The sequence below is a fragment of the Poecile atricapillus genome, chromosome W (genome assembly GCF_030490865.1).
Source record: "Poecile atricapillus isolate bPoeAtr1 chromosome W, bPoeAtr1.hap1, whole genome shotgun sequence".
NCBI classification, from domain to species: Eukaryota; Metazoa; Chordata; class Aves; order Passeriformes; family Paridae; genus Poecile; species Poecile atricapillus.
Genome location: NC_081288.1, coordinates 56,966,909 through 56,982,642, shown reverse-complemented (window position 1 = coordinate 56,982,642; position 15,734 = coordinate 56,966,909). Strand labels below are relative to the sequence as shown.

Genomic DNA, 15,734 nt, shown 5'->3' with positions numbered 1-15,734 from the left:
CATGGACAGACATATGGCCATCCAGGAAACAGCCTGGTACCTTCCCTGGCAATCTGTTCAGGCGCTGATTCAAATGTTGCACTGGGTCTCTATTTGCTACAAACCAGAGATAACTCAAGACAATCGAGCTTTTATGGCTGAAATCACCATTACTCCTATCAGTTCTTAAGAAACCTTATGTAAAAACAACTTTTTAAGAAAGAGAAAGAAGAGAGCAGAATGAATGGAAGATGAAGGCAGGAGGGAGGGAAGAAAAGAAGGAAAGAGAGGAAGGGAAGGCAGGCAGAAGTGCACTTAGCTTCCCCTCCTCTTTTCTAGCCCTGGAAATCCCAAAAATTTCTGGAAATTTCTATGCCTAAGAACAGTGGCATGTTCATGAGGAGCCTTTCTGGCTCATTACACAACAAATTTACTTCAGATACACTGTGCTGTAGCTGGTAATCATTCCATGAAGCTCAGCTTCGGTATAAAAAAGAAGTGCACTTTTAGTAGAGCTGAAACACTGAAGAAATCCGGGAATCATCTACCATGCCCTCTCTTCACTACTGGCATTTGCCATTGATCTCAAAACAATTCCACATCAATAGCAACATTTAAAGAAGATATTCAATGTATTAAATCCAAGAACAGGATTTACATGTCACATTAGGCTTCTCAGAAGACACCAGTGACCCATCTTGCAATTGCTAATTAATGGAGTGTTCAATTACCACAACTCTCTCATTCATTACTCACAGTGAAGCAGAAGACAATTTACAGTCACGCAGGCTCTTGCAGAGACACCACAGTTGTCAGAGGGATCCCTGGCACAGTCCTGGCACAAAGGCAGCTCCAAGACCTCCTGCTGGCAGAGGTCCCTGCTTTTGATAAACTTCCCCCCATTTCAGCCCTCCCTCTCCACTTTCAGAAGTGTTGTGCACCAGAGACCAAGCTGAAACAGCAGAATCTCCAGTCACACTGTTTCACATCACCAGACCTGCATCTTACTTTGGTCCTTGTAAAGACATGTTCAACCATCACAGTTCTTGCTGAGCCAGCAAAGGAAACACTGCCCGAAGTAAGTATACACAAAAGTACCAACACTTTTATGTTGACATAATCAGGGCACAGCACCACGAGCTAAAATGAAATCAGGCCAGCAAGGTTCACAGTATTCCCAAAAACACAGGGTTTGTCAGTCAGATCAGCTGAGGTCTTTCCTGCAGGGTAAGGCAGTGTTCCCATGCTCTGACCAAGAAATCATTGAACTTTTGCAGCTGAAGCAGTGGGAAACTTAGGAACAGATCTGTAATTTGTCAAGGGGCTCACAGAGTTTGAACAAAACACCATTGGTGGTGTAGGAGGAACTGCAGTCAAAAAAATACTGAACTGTCACTCAGTATCAGCTTGAACCAAACACATGACACTGCAAATAGCTAGGGCTTGAGTATAAGCTTGGCACACACTGATACTTGAGCAAATCTGAGGATAAAATCTGTGATCAGGTGTGTAAGGGACATTACTGCAACTTGATAGTCAGGGTGCTGAGCCTAAGGGCCTCTCATCTGCTGTTTAGCCAAGGTTCACAGGGCTATACCTGTTACAGGACAGCCCTGTGGTGGATTTCGTGCCATGGAAAGCTTGTGGCTGGGCAAGATGATGCCTGGAAGAGGTGGGATTAGAAGCAGACTCAGAAGCAAGCAGCTGTGGTCAGGGGGAGCAGCTCCATCTAGAATGACACTACTCAAAAGGCCGATGTCCTTGGATGCCAATGAAGTCATCAGGCACACTCCCCAAAAGCATCAACCAACTTCTTCTAATGTAGCAGTGTCCCATCTTTCTTGGTGGCCTTCACTCACCAGTTGTGGGAAAAAAAAAAACAAATTTATTTGGAATCAGTGTACAGCACCAGATTAAAATGCCCAAAGTGAAATTTTCTTCCTTTTATGTCAGACACTGCCTGGTTCTTCCTCAGAATTGAAGATCTGTGTAGCTTGCACCTTATTTGATTTGGTGTGTTTTGATCATTCACACATTAAATGTCTGCTCTGTGCTTTTACAGCAAGTGGAAACAGGAAGTAAAACTCCTTGTTTTTGTCTCAACATGTCTGGACTTGATTTCCACGTACCACATACTTGCAAAGCTCAACCTAATCCTAAACTAACCCAGGATGTGAAGTAAGAAAAAATCAGAAAACATACCTTCACATCTGTTCAAATGAAACTGTATTTAGACAACAAATGTGTGTGCAGACTAAATGGGTGTTTAAGCCATACTGTCATTGAACTTATGTTGTGACTTATCAGAAATGGAACAGAGAAGCAGGAAAAGGATAGAAACAATTCCAGGACACAACTGGTTGTTATAATCAACTCTTGACACATTAAAACAAATGTTTTCTTGACCAGTAAAATATTTGTATGTGTCAGCCTAGTAATTTGGAGTATCATCAAATGCCCCTTGTACTTAAACAGGTGGTGTAACACAGTTTTTTGTTTTGTGGGTGAAACATCTAACTCTTTTCCAGCAGGAAAAGCCCACTGCAAGAGAGAAAGCGAAGAGCCAGAACAGCGGTGGCAAGCAGGGCTGCATATCGAGGAAGTCATTGATAACTTCAGAGATCATGTCGTTTGGTGGGGTATCCCTGCTATTTCAGTCTTCATTAGACCCACGGCGTGTTTTCACATGGACACCCCGTGCAGTCCCACACCTAGGGGTTCTTTCTTACACTTGCTCACATTTCCAAACGGCTTCCAAGGACGGCCACGCGTGTGCCAGCACGCCGCCAGCAGCCACGGCAGGCACGGACACCTGGGCAGCGCTGCTGGCTCCCAGTCCAGGGCTCCAAGGTGGGTGCCAAGCTGGACCTCCTGCGCCAAGCCGGGCTCGGTTGAGAGCGGTCGCCGTGGCCGCAGAGTTGCTTCACCAGTACAGGGAAGCAGCCTCAAAGACGTGGCTCAATTCCCTGCCAGAAGGACCCCCGCCCCCCACGGAAGCTGAAGGCGCTTGGAAACCCGCTGACGGCAGCCCCACACGCTCCGCTCCGGGGTTCCCGCAGAAATCCCGCTAGGCCCTGGCGGCCCTTCCGCCAGCAGAGATCTGAGCGGCCGCCGGACCCGGCCCGGAGCGGAGCGGCCGCCGGCGGAGGAGCAGCGCGGGGAGAGGGAGGGAAGAGGAGGGGCCAGCTCGCCCCGCGGGCTGGGAGCTGTAGTCCGCTGCCACCCGCTGCCTCGCAACCGGGAGCCGAGGAGGACTACAATTCCCAGGGTGCCCTGCGGGGGCCCCGCCCCGCGCTGACTCCTGCAGCACGTTGTCCGGCTAACGCGCCCCGCGCCGCTCCGCCCGCAGCGCCCCGGACCGCGGCGGCTCCGCCGCTCCCATCGTCGAGCACGGCAGGTCAGCGGGGACGGGGGGCGGCCGTGCTGTCGCGTCCCGCCGGGCCTGGGGGCGGCGGGGCCGTGCTGGGGCCGACCCCGGTCACGGCGGGTGCGTGCAAGAGGGAGCGGATGGGGGGGTGTCGGGGTTCTCTCGGTGCTCCGAGGAGGGGAGGGGGGCTACAAGCGGCGCGGCCGTGTCCCCTCGCTGCTCGCTCTTGGCACGCACCCGGCCCTGCCTCTCCAGGTGCCGGCCCGGAGCTGCTGCCGGGCAGCGCCCGCTTGGGCGGGGAGGTGGCCGGGGGACGGCGGCCCTACTGGCTCCCGCTGCTGGAAGCGCTCCCCGGGGCTGGCGAGAGAGTTGCAGCCGGGGCTGGTTCGGCGCTGCCCCGCCGGTGACCCCGCGGGCGGCGGGGCCGAGGGGGCCTCTCCGGGCGGGGGCGGCCTCCCGGCGGGCGGGCGAGCGAGCTCCGCCTCGTAGCGGGCGGACTGAGGCGTTCGGCCCCGCTCGTGGGGCAAGAGGAGGCCGGGCGGCCGCTGCCCGCCGCCTCCCGGGGGCGCTCCGCGAGGAGGCCAGCGCTGCCCTGCCCTGCCCTGCCGGCCGGGGAACTACAGCTGGGTAGGAAACTTGCGGGGAAATGCGACTCTTAGGGCCGTTTGTAAGCGTGTCCTTAGCTCCCTCGTTACGGCTGTTCCCTGGTTTGGGGGTTCACGGACGTGGCACAACGCTCCTGATCCAGGTGTTTGATGATAAGAGCGTGGGATTTGTTTGGTTCTGGCAGGGAGCTGCGGTAAAGCTGAGACTCGCAGTTTTTCTTTTTTTTTTCTTTTTTTTTTTTTTGGGTCTCTGAACAGTCGTGGCTTTTTCTGAGTTCACCTCTGAAAATAGTTCAAATTAACCTATCTCTTGAACATAACTCGTATGACAGGCATAGCCTGGGCTTTTCTCTTGAGGAAAATACACCGATGCAGATGTCCATATAACAGGTATTTATTTTTACTCCCTTTCAGGAAGAAAGAGACTATTTTTTTTTTTTTGTAAAACTTGGCAGAAAGTTGCAACTGATGGGTTGGAAAAGTGAGAGAATGGTATGGTCTGTTACAAGTTAGATGCTGTTTTGCAGATGTGGTGGTGACAATACCAGTCAAAAGAAATACCCAGGGTGTCTGGAATGGCACTTCTCCATTTTGTAGAGATGTGTATCTATGCAACTACTGTTCATCTCATCAGTGGAAGTATTCTTTCTTGGAAAGCTAACAGAACAAAGCAAAAAAAAATTTGAAAACCCAAACCAAACAGATTCCAGGGATTTCTCTACTGTATTTTATTGGGCGGTAGACCTTACACAGTAGAGGATAAGCACATGTCCATTTAATTATCCTAAGCTAAACGAGTTTATTAATTGAAAAATCTGGGTTGTGGCTGTGGCACTGGTTTGTGCCTTGCTGTTGGTGGCAGTCAGTAGACTTTCAAGATTCAGTAACTTGAATTGACTATTGTATTGTAAATCTCAGTTTTAAGTTGCTTATCATAAACTTCAGTCCTCACAGTGTCTGGCACTCTGGCTCTTAAATGTAGACTTGGATATTGTGTAGCTTGGTGCTAGAAGAGTTTGATTTTTCAGTGTATTTCTTCCATATGGTAAATATGATGAAACACTGCTGCTGCTGCCACCACAACTGTGAATGAACCACGTGGTATTGGCGTCTGTTTGTGGAGAGTTATATGAGTGCTTTTTTAAAATAATACTTTTTGGAAAGCATCCTCTTTTTCCTTATTTGCTGTTCAGGAAACGTGCAGAAAGAGATTTGGGACAGTCTTTGAAAATGTAGAAATGAGAGCAGGCCAGAGATAAGTGTGCCCCAGATTTAATGGGAGTGGTGTGTAACTGTGTCTGTCTGAGGTGATATCACAGCATGTGCTTTGCCAGCCAATGCCAGTGAGAAAGAAGGATTCTGTAGCTCTCCTTGTCCTGTCAGGAGACGGGACACTGGCTGTCTTTCATAGATGATTTAGTACAAAACCTGACCAATATATTCTCTTGGTGGTGATTGTTACTAGATTAGAAACATATTTGCAGATGCCTTTGTGGATTGAATCTGAGATCAGACCTTCAGTTACTGAATGCTTTTTTAAAGGGTCATTCAAATTTCAGGTGGTTTCAACACGTTAGTTAATACTGTGGTTCTGTATTTGAACTTAAAACTTTCGCAGTGAGTGTTTTTCTCCCTTTCTAAAAAGGACTCAAGGGAGCAAAACTTTAATATTAGCCACAATTTATAGATTTGTGTGAAAATGTGCATGAACTCGGTGATAAGTTCTTTTCCTGTATACTTACTTTTCTAATAATAATTTTTAAAAAATAGAGGAGCTGTTTTCTGCTTCCTCCTTCCCTCCCTTGCCTTTAGTTGACGTGCTTTGCAGTTTTGATTGAAATCACAGAGGGATGCAGGAACTTAGCATGTCCATGTTGCAAGAATTTAAACGTCCTGATGACCCTGCATATCAAGCACTACACTGGAGTTCCAGGAGTGTGTCTTCCAGGGGGTAAGCCCTTCAGGCTGTCTGGGCTGTCTATCTCAGGAAGGCTGTGCACACTTTTGAAAGAGAGCAAGAGCCTACACTGCAGCTGAACAATTCCATGACTGCTGGTGAAACTGAAGAAAGTGTCCAGTCACCTGTGTACTGCATCTGGAGATCCTGGTCTTGCCTTGCTAGGATGTGTATCTCGCATGTTGCTCAACTGGTAGCTGCCCTTCAGAAGGACAGCAAGACTGTCAGTTCCTGTGTAGCCTGTAAAGAAGGCCTGTGTGTGAAGAACTGGGATCAGGAGTTTTTGAGGGTTTTCTCATTTCTTGGAAGGGCAGCTGATAGTAATGGAAATAGAGATTTTTTTAATATTTTTTTTAATATATGTATGCTGAATTTTTTAGGTGCAGAGTCCTTTACAGCTGAAATGAGTGGTGCAACAGCTGGATGGACTTGGAAGTAGAACAGCTTTCCTGTGAGTGTGTCCATAGTTCTGAGATGCTAGTGTTACCGTGGGGTTTCTGTGACTGCAGGCTGGAATTTGCTGCCCTGGAGCTTTGTGTCTGAGGAGTTTTTCTTCAGTTCCCTGCCACAGTAGAGCTGTTTCTTGTTGCCAGAAGATGGCTCCATGTCATGTAACTGTTTTTAGCTTTGTGTTCACCTAATGATTTTAAAAGAGTAGATCAGCTTGTTCACTATCGTGTTTGGGGAGAGTAGGATGAAAGGGACAGGCAGAAGAACACTACTGATAAGTAATGTGCTTGGCAGCTGGGAAAAATTTTGTCCTCTAAAATCCCAAATTTACCATCATAAGGATTGCATTTCGAAGTGTTTGTAGCAGAAATGAATGTACTTTTGAGATGCAGCTTCTGCATATTTCAGCAGCCATTGACACTGCAGAACTTACCCATTTCCTTTGCTTGCTGCTTGTAGGTAATGAGCAGAGTGTAAAACCTGCTTCTTCTAGAACTCCATACACATGCAGCAGCTGTGTAATTTTCCTTCTGTTCTGCTTCAGAGTGTTTTGCAGAGGGTTTTCCAAAACCAGAAGTATCGCTTGGTTCATAGATTTATATGGCCTGGAAGGAGGAGATGTACTGGTATCTTACCCCAAGCTGCTGCATACAGGAAAGTCTAATAAATTATTTTAGTTCTACATCTTTGCTGAATTCACATAATTCACATTGGAATACAATAGGAAAGTGGCTTGGATAGATTCTAAAAAACTGTCAGTTTCTGAGAGCCTGTCCAGACTTGAGCCACATCACTGTGATCTTTCTGTCCCGTGTTTATAAATTTAGCAGTATCTTTACAACCTCTGCAATCTCTTAAAAGAGTAAGGATTTGAGCTAATGTTTGTTCATAAATCTGCAATGCGGTGCATTAGCATCCTGATTCACCTCATACTTACTCAATTCATCAAGTAGCCCTAGTCAGTGTAATAGCAATAACTTTGTAAAACCACAGAGCATATGAGAATGCTTTCTTGTCTTTCACCAATAAACATGTTTTCTGTGTCCCAGGCCACATATTCTCATGTTTCAACACCTCCTTTCAAGCAAAATTAATGTAGTTTTCCTTGACTTTTATGTTTTAACTTCCAAAGCATGCAAATGGATGGTGACTCTAGTGTGCAAGTACCTGAGTTTAGGCTGCATATGTCTGCAGAGTTCATTTTGCAGGAACACCTCATTGATGCTCAGAGGGTAAAAATATGCATTTTGAAATTTGTGAACTTCTGAGTCATGAGAAACCAGAGCCATGCTCTACAACCATCTGTGATTACAGAACCAGTTGCTCAGTTGAGTTTCAAAGGCGTGGGTTTGTGTCAAAGAGATAACATGCAATATGTGGAGTAGGTCACCTTGGTGATAATTTTGAAATACATTCCAATTTCTGAATTTGTGGCTGTTACATTAATTGGCAGACAGGTTTCCGCTGATGCATCCTGAGTATGAGTAGGCTATCAACAGAGTAGACACCATTTGGTGCTGATGATTGTTTGTAAACATTTGTAAGATTTCTGTTTGTAAGTATGGAAAAAGCCTCATCAACCTTAAATACTCTGTTTATGTTGCAGAGTATGGTGCTGAGACTTAAGTGGGTATTTGTTATTTTGGTTTTGCCTTCTTAGTAGGTTAAATGTTATGCATGGAAGGTATTTCAGACTGAGTAAATAGTGCAAAAGTTTGTCTGTGGGAGAAAAGTTGGGTCTGTATCTTCTGAGGTACTGATATGCCTCTTTTGTTTAGATAAAGTAAGTGATCCTGTTAAAGGGTAGCAGCAATTCAAGCATTCAAGTGAGATGTGCTTACGCATCTCATGATGTAAATGTAAAGTAATGTAAAGTGTTCAAGTTATACATGCTAAATCAAATATCCATTGCTAGTGAAACTGCAGGTTTAGAGGATGAAAGGAACACAGCACACTTAATGCACGTAGATGCAGGTAAATTTTTATTGCTGTAACTCATGCCAAGGAAGCTGTGTTCTGGCCAGGGATACTGGTGTTAAGAGGGCTAGCACACGAGTCTGTTTGTGGCAGTCTTTTGTGTGTTCCTGTGGCTTATGTCTAGTTCAGGTCGGTTTTGGCTCAGTTGTAGTGTGACCTGTGTGAGGTGTATTATATTTTCACTGGAAGACTGCCACTTTATTATTTGACAGCTTGATCTCAGATTCAGTCCTTAGCCTATCTCTTGTCTTTCCCACAGCAGCTTTGGGGGAACAAGGATGAATGGCAGTGTCTTGTTACCGGGAGGAAGTGCTGTCCTGTGGGGTGTGTGGGGATCCTAGAAGGACCAATGATCAAAAACAAAGAAAAACTCAGATTGCAAAATTGAAATGCTTTGAAAGTTCCACAAGCCTTCTAACTACTTCTTTAGCTACCAGAGGTCAGATCTGTAGATGTATTTGAGCATCCATATACCTCAGTTACTTATTTGTAAAACGGGAATATACAATCCTATCTTGGAGGCTACAGGATTAACGCTTGGAGTACCAGGGGATGTGTGGGTGTAACCTTCTGCAATGTTAGTGAATATTTTAGCTATCAAAAGCACTAATAGGTACATTTGGATTTGTTTGTTGAGGGGATCAAAGACAGAAAATTTTGCCCATTCCTTTCAGTAAAAGGTGGAACAATCTGTAGCTTGGCACTTCTTTCCCAGTTTCTTTACTAGCTATTCTAATGTGTGCAGCACGTAGAAAATACAGAGCAAATTCTACAGTCAACTTTTATTTCCCTCTTGCAGTGTCAACATGTTGAGGAAACAAAGTGCTGCTTCTGAATTTCTGTATAGCTCAGAAGGAGGAAAACATCCAATAAAAATCTTGTTAAAAATAGTTGGCTATGTTGTTATGTGGGTAGGAGCATGAGGTTTTTGAGGGCTTTTTTATTGATTCAGTTGAATCGCTGTCTGAAGGAAGCAAATTTAGACAAGACAGTAAAGGAACAAGTTTAGCCCTACTGTAGGGGGATACTGTTACAAGTTGTATGTGTGGTGTTTGAATTTTCTCAGTTAATTACCTCACTGAAATTAAACAGGAAAGGGCCTTCTGTTCTTTAACCTGCTAGAAGCCCTGATTTGTGAATGCATGTACCTCTTGTGTTCTTGAAACTGCAAGCTAAGAGAGTTTCAGATGCCTAAATACGAAACTAGAACCGGAACACTTTGGTTGACTAAGGCTATCAAGTATGAAAAATGAGTTCATGAGAAGATTTCATGCTAAGAAGTGCTACTAAAGCTGGTTTATAATTGGAGGACTGGAGGGCTGATGTGAAGTAGCATGGCAGGGAGTTCTTCCTACTTCTGCTTTGCCAGCCTCTATGCAGGGTAAGCATTGCTAGATGATGTTGAACTTTTTCTGTGTGTTCCTTTCTGAACTTGCTATTTTGGAGGAAAGAGCATAATGCCCATGTGCATGGGAAAAATACAGCTCTTCTTTGGCAGTACTTTTCTCAGTAGCACTGGCTGTCCTGTGTGTGCTGTGGGAGCAAGAAGACCTTGAGAGGAAGTAGGTGCTTAGACATGAGTAATGGCTAAATTCTAGGTTTGCAGTTTGTGCAGTGGTCTCAAAAATTCCTCTTCGGTTGCCCAGGTATCTTAAGAGTTGACAAAAGGGCTTCACCTTTACACACATGTATATATAAACAACTATTTTTAATGGCTCAGTGAATGGCAGGCTCCCTCGGACTAACAAAGATGCAGTAAGTACAAGAATTACACTTGTGTGGAAAAAAGGTGCTTGAGGTAGAGATTCAGCCATCAAGGAGTTCTTTCAAGAAAATTTCAGAGGCAAAGTCTGATCTTGCTGGGTTATAAGGAGCATCAGACCCCTCTTTGTTTCTTCTAGCTCCAGCAATTTTCTTGGTAGTACTTGAAACAGGAGAATGAATCCCTGATTAAGACAGTCTCCTGGCAGATAAGAGAACAGAAATACATCCTAATCTCTCGTCTTTGAGTGCCTAAAAGCTGTGTCTCCCAGTGCATCTGAAAGAAGTGCACTGTCGTGTCTGAGATTTTCAGTATGTGATATATCTCAAAAGGGGCTCTTGTAAAGGCCTTTGAAGTAGCTGTAGGAGGGGAATTTGATTGGTTTCACATGTTCATGCCAAATCTCATGGTAAGTAGAATTTGAGTTTATGAGATACTGCAGTATACATATTATAGAACACTGTACATAATTGTCTGAATAGGATTTTTTTTGCCTGTGGCTTTTCAGCTTGGGATTGAATTTCCTTTTGTTCCCTGGCAAGTTCTGCTGACCACTTCTTTTTCATATGCACCTCCTCTAATCTTCAATGATCTTTTTCTCCTGGAGGAGCAGTGCTGTGTGTTGTACCTCTAAATGACTATGAGAATTTCCTGCTTGCCAAAATTGTTTAAAATTCACCTGTGGGTGAACAAACACAGACAAAGACGATGCCTTATTACCTTGTGTAATTTCTTTAGGAAAGTAAACTTTAAAAAAAAAAAAAAAGCCCAAAACACAGGTTGGAAAATTAAACTGCAAGAAATTTGGAAATGCATGGATGTAAATTGCTCAGATGGTTGCCAGAATTTGATCTGAATTGGCCCCTCTTCTTGCTGTTGGACATGGTAGAAAGAAGTACATACAGATTTGTGCACTTCAGTTCATTATCTGTGTAACAACAAGGTACATTCAGTCTTCTCTCAGAGGCTTCAATTATATTTCAAATATCATAGCACACACATACCTTCTGTGAATACATAGATGTACAAGGATAGTGTCTTTCACATGGATGAGCTAGGTCAGCCTGGAGTCCAAGGTATTTGACTAATTCCCAAAATATATGGACTTTTGCCCGTGCTAATGAGGAGGATGCTGCTAGCTGAGTACCCAGCCTTGTTTGTACTCTGGTGAGTCTAGAGACAGGTCTTCTGCATGGAAAATTTTACCTCCAGTGTAACCTAAGTAATCTAAGCACCTGAAAACAAGAGCGTAGAATTCCTGGGTAGGAAGGGATCTTCAAGATCTAATTCCAGCCTTCCTGCAGTTGACAGAAACACCTGTCACAGGGTGCTCCAAGCTCCATACAGACTGGCCTTGAACTCTCACAGGGATAGGGCATCCACAGCATCTTTGGGCAACCAAAGTTCCAGTGCCTCACCACCCTCACAGTAAAGAATTTTTTCCGGATATCTAATCCTAATCTACTGTCTCTTAGTTTGAAGCCATTCCCTCTAGTTGCGTTATTACTGCTATTACTAGCTGTTGTAAAATGTCCCTTTCCATGTTTTTTTTAGGCTCCTATCAGGTACTGGAAGGCTGCAATTAGGTCACCCCAAAGCCTTCTCTTTTCCGGGCTGAACAGCCACTATTGTCTCAGCCTTTCCTTAAAGGAGAGGTGCTGTAGCCATCTAACCATATTGGTGGCCTCTTCTGGACTCAGTCCAACAGGTCAGTGTCCTTCCTGTGCTGGGACCCCAGAGCTGGATGCAGCACTGCAGGTGCGGTGTCCCCAGAGCAGAGGGACAGAATCACTTCCCCTTTCCCTGCTGCCCACACTGCTTTGGACGTAGCCCAGGACAGACTTGGCTTTCTGTGCTGCAAGTGCCGGGTCACGTCCAGCCTCTCATCCACCAGCACCCTCAAGTTCTCAGCAGGGCTGTTCTCAGCATGTGCCTTGATCCCCAGCCTGTATTGATGATGGGGGATTGCCCTGACCCAGGTCTAGCACCTGGCACTTACCAAACCTCATGAGATTCCCATGGGCCCACTTGTCCTAGAAGAAAACGGTGACAGACTTGCCTGTCATTGTGGCTGCCCCTTCTCTCATCTGGCCATGGAAGTATGGTTCCATGGATTCCCTGCAGAGGCTGGAGCTTGAAACAAACAGCTTGTTTTCTCCAAAGCTAAAGGTCAGTTAAAAACTGGTGCTAGTAAACATGAGTAAACTTCGAAGAAGATCTCTCCCCCCGTCCCCACCACTATCAGACATATAATTTAGTCAGTGGTGAATGGGATGAGGTTTTCTAAAATGTCACTTGATGGGAAAAAATACCATGTAGTGCTTCTGTCTAGGAGTCTATTCTTTAAACAAAACTTGCAGTTCATTATTTTGAAGAGGACTCTGTAGATAAGAGACAAGTTTTCAAATGCCAGCAGGCCTTAATGAAGCTTAGAACTTTAGATTGTATTTAGGGCCAGCTGATTCACTGCCAAAAGAACAAAGTGGTATTTTGCGCACAAGCCAGTTGAGAGCCAAGCCCAGAGCTGAGCATCAGAGTATTGGTACTCTCTCAGTGATGCTGTAGTTGAACAAGTATTTTCTCAGAGGGCAGTTGGTTTCAGCATCTCCACTTCATGCTGTTCCTCAAGTTTTGGTGCTGGAGTTCTTCCTGCAGCTGTTTGATCATCTGAACTAAAAATGCCTTGGTAGAGTGAGGAGGAAAAGAATTTTTTTTTAAACTGAGCCTGCTTTCCAGTCTGGTTTACTGCCTAAGTCAACAAGTAGTTAAACCCTTCTGTCAGAGACAGGACAGGATAAAAAGAGGTGCTGAGTTTACTTAAGCCCACAAAACTGACAGTCTGGAGTGAGGTGTCCGTGGGTTGGTGTGTCCCAGTCAGGTTGCAGGTCTCAAGGCAGGGGTTTCCTTCAGCTGTGCTGCTTTAGATCTGTCCACAGCACTTGTAAATTGTGTAAATACTGAAGCAGAAGAGCAGTTCAGCTTCACCTGCTATTCAAGCTTACTCTGACATCCATCCAGGTTTCCTTGACTTGACTCCTTGGAAGGCAAGAAGATCCCGGTTTTAAAATTGCATTGTGCCTTGTAGCAAAACCACTGGAGTGCTTATGTTGTCTGTGCAATCTTCTTGCATGGTTTTGAATGGTTTGTTTTAATGAACCTCTTGGACTGTGTGCAGTGTGTATTTTTTTTGTTTTAATGGGTTTTTTTAATGTTTGTTTTAATGAGGTATTTGCCTTGAAGCTCAGGATCTGTGGCCACAGCTGTGGGGCTCTCTTGGGTTCCATGGGGATTTTGCTCTAGAGACTACGCAGAAGCCAGGATCTTGGCCGCTCCACTTTGTTCTTGCCAAGCCTGCAGCTGTGATCTCCGGTTTGCTGGCTGACCATGAGCAATGGACAGCAAGGAGGCACAAATTCCTGGAATCCCTCTACTGCATGGAGGGAGATGTGCCAGTGGACAGAATTACACTCGCTTCATACTGCCCAGGCAAATGCTCTTTTAAAGAAACATATTTTTTTCAAGCAAAGCTAGAAAGCAAATGGCTTTCTAGAAACCAGAATACAGAGCACTAATCCAACTGCAAGGGTCTGTTGTACTTGGTGAAGGAGGAGGCTTGGCATCACATTTGTGTGCTGAAGCATGCTGTTACCCAGATGCCAGCCAGTTTTTCTCCAGCCTTACCTGTCCATAGGGCTGGAGCCAAACTTGTCTGTCCACTCCTCAGAGCAGGACTGCAAATGTATTCCATGAATAAGTTGTTCTGGATTGCTCTTTCTTTATTTAATAAAATAAAACAATGTTCACACGTACTATTAAATAGTTCAAATGAGGTAGTCCAAAATGCTGTAGTAAAGAAACAGCACTTTCTTTGAGTTCTTCAGTATTAGTGGGATGGCAGTGAGAATAAGCAGAATGAGCACTAGTCATTATTCAGTGTCTTGTGTAATCATGTCAGAGTACCACCCAAGTCCAATCACAGCACTCTGCCAGCTTCAGGGAGAACTTTGGACTTTTAAGATTCCTTCATCCCTATTGTTAAACTAAATGGAAACCATGTACTAAGGGTTTAGTGAAACTTAGTTTCACAGGCTTGTCACACAGATACTAGCTGACTGGTCATCTAACCCTGGCATATTTATTAATTTGTAGTCACATGATGCAGATAAAACAATATGTATAACTACAATTCCATTTTAGGACTGTGACTGCTCTCCTATTCTGTGCAGCAGTGAAGTCCTAGAAACAGATAATTCCTTAAAATCTGTCTAAAAACTGTCTTGATGTAGTTCATATGGACAGGACAGAACTATTGATTAAGTTGAGCAAGATTTTTGCTGTTGCGGAAACTGCGCTCTGGCTTTAGAGCCACCTCAAGAATCATACTGAAACAGACTAGTTTTACCTACTGCTGGAGGAGTTGCTGTTGGTTTGTTGTGGTTCTTTTAATGGCAGTAGAGTTGAAGAGGTGACATTTGTGCCTCTTCAGTTTGCTGCTTTTATTACTTCAACCTTTATTACAGACTATAGAGACACATTTTTGTTTTTCCCCTGACAGTTCTTGAGCAAATATTCTGGGTTATGTCATTAATTTTTAATTCTCTTCCATTTCTTTTTACTTCTTGCAGTTCTTGTGTGGTTGGTGAAAATAAGCCTACGCTACAGGAATGCAAGAGGAGCAACAGCCTGAGGTAGGATTTGGAGATGACATTTGTATCTCAGCACAGTTGTAGGGAAGGTCAAGACTTGAATCAGCCAGGTTCTTGCACTTATTCTTGGGCAAGTTCTGCAAAGTCTTACGACTGAGAATGCCAGTGTGAAACCCCTTTTAAAACGGGTATGGAGAGCTGAGTGTTATTTTTCTTGATACCTTTAGGTTCTTTTCAGGTTCTCTTTCCCTCCAGTTGCAAAAGCTAAAATGAGTCTTTTCTATTATTCTACTTGCAAGTGAGGAATTGCATAAAATCGTTTAACCTATGAGATTAAACCTTTAGGAGGAAAAAGGTTTTGTAAGTAAATTACAGAAATTGATTATTAATGAATAATCTCATTGTACATGGCTGAAGTTCCTTGCCAGATTAAAGAGATGCTTTTTCTATCCTTTCCGTTCCTTCTCTTCTTCTTTCATATCTGTGTATCTCAAAACCTTTTTCTGGTATAATAGATGAAGCTCAGGAAATTATTATCCTATGAAGTATAAGAATGTCAGTTCTTTTGTCCTGTTAATAAAAAAAAAGACAACAGATTCCTAATGTGGTGGCTTAGTGCTGTGCTCATTGCAGTGTTGTGATGTTGTGATGACAAAGCCAGCATAAGTGATGGGGTTAATTTCATGTGTTACAGATGGATAAATTTTTCCAAAATATTGTTGTGACTAGACTTAATGTATGGAAGCAGTACAGTCAAGCCATATGTTGTGATCGAAAGCTGAGCTGGTGGTAAATTAGATTTGTGAATGTAATTGCAGTTTGCAGTTGTCAATGAACAGACTTGCTGTGTAGTGAAAGGATGATGTGTTGCTGTTGAGTATTTTAAGCTTTGCACTGTAAAGCTGTTGTACTTTTTGAGTTTACTCCATGAAATGTATAATAAATTTTTCCTTGCCTTCAGTGGGGCCATGGTAAGACACTCAGGATTTAT

The 15,734-nt window shown here is 44.2% G+C and overlaps 1 protein-coding gene across 7 annotated transcripts in view; it reads left to right on the top strand.

Moving 5' to 3' along the window:
- Positions 1-3,247: 3,247 nt before the first annotated feature.
- Positions 3,248-15,734, top strand: part of LOC131591956 (traB domain-containing protein-like) — a 33,452-nt gene continuing 20,965 nt past the window's right edge. For 2 of the 7 annotated variants that reach the window (XM_058863097.1, XM_058863095.1), the window contains exon 1: positions 14,723-14,785. Coding sequence is in view for 4 of the 7 variants with exons in the window: in XM_058863091.1 (XP_058719074.1) it covers positions 14,762-14,785 (24 nt within the window). In the remaining 3 variants the exon portion in view is untranslated. Of the gene's footprint in view, positions 3,377-3,446; positions 3,467-4,209; positions 4,342-6,336; positions 6,360-14,722; positions 14,786-15,734 lie in introns of those variants that run through there. The other 5 variants (XM_058863092.1, XM_058863091.1, XM_058863093.1 and 2 more) reach the window with 5 other exon arrangements.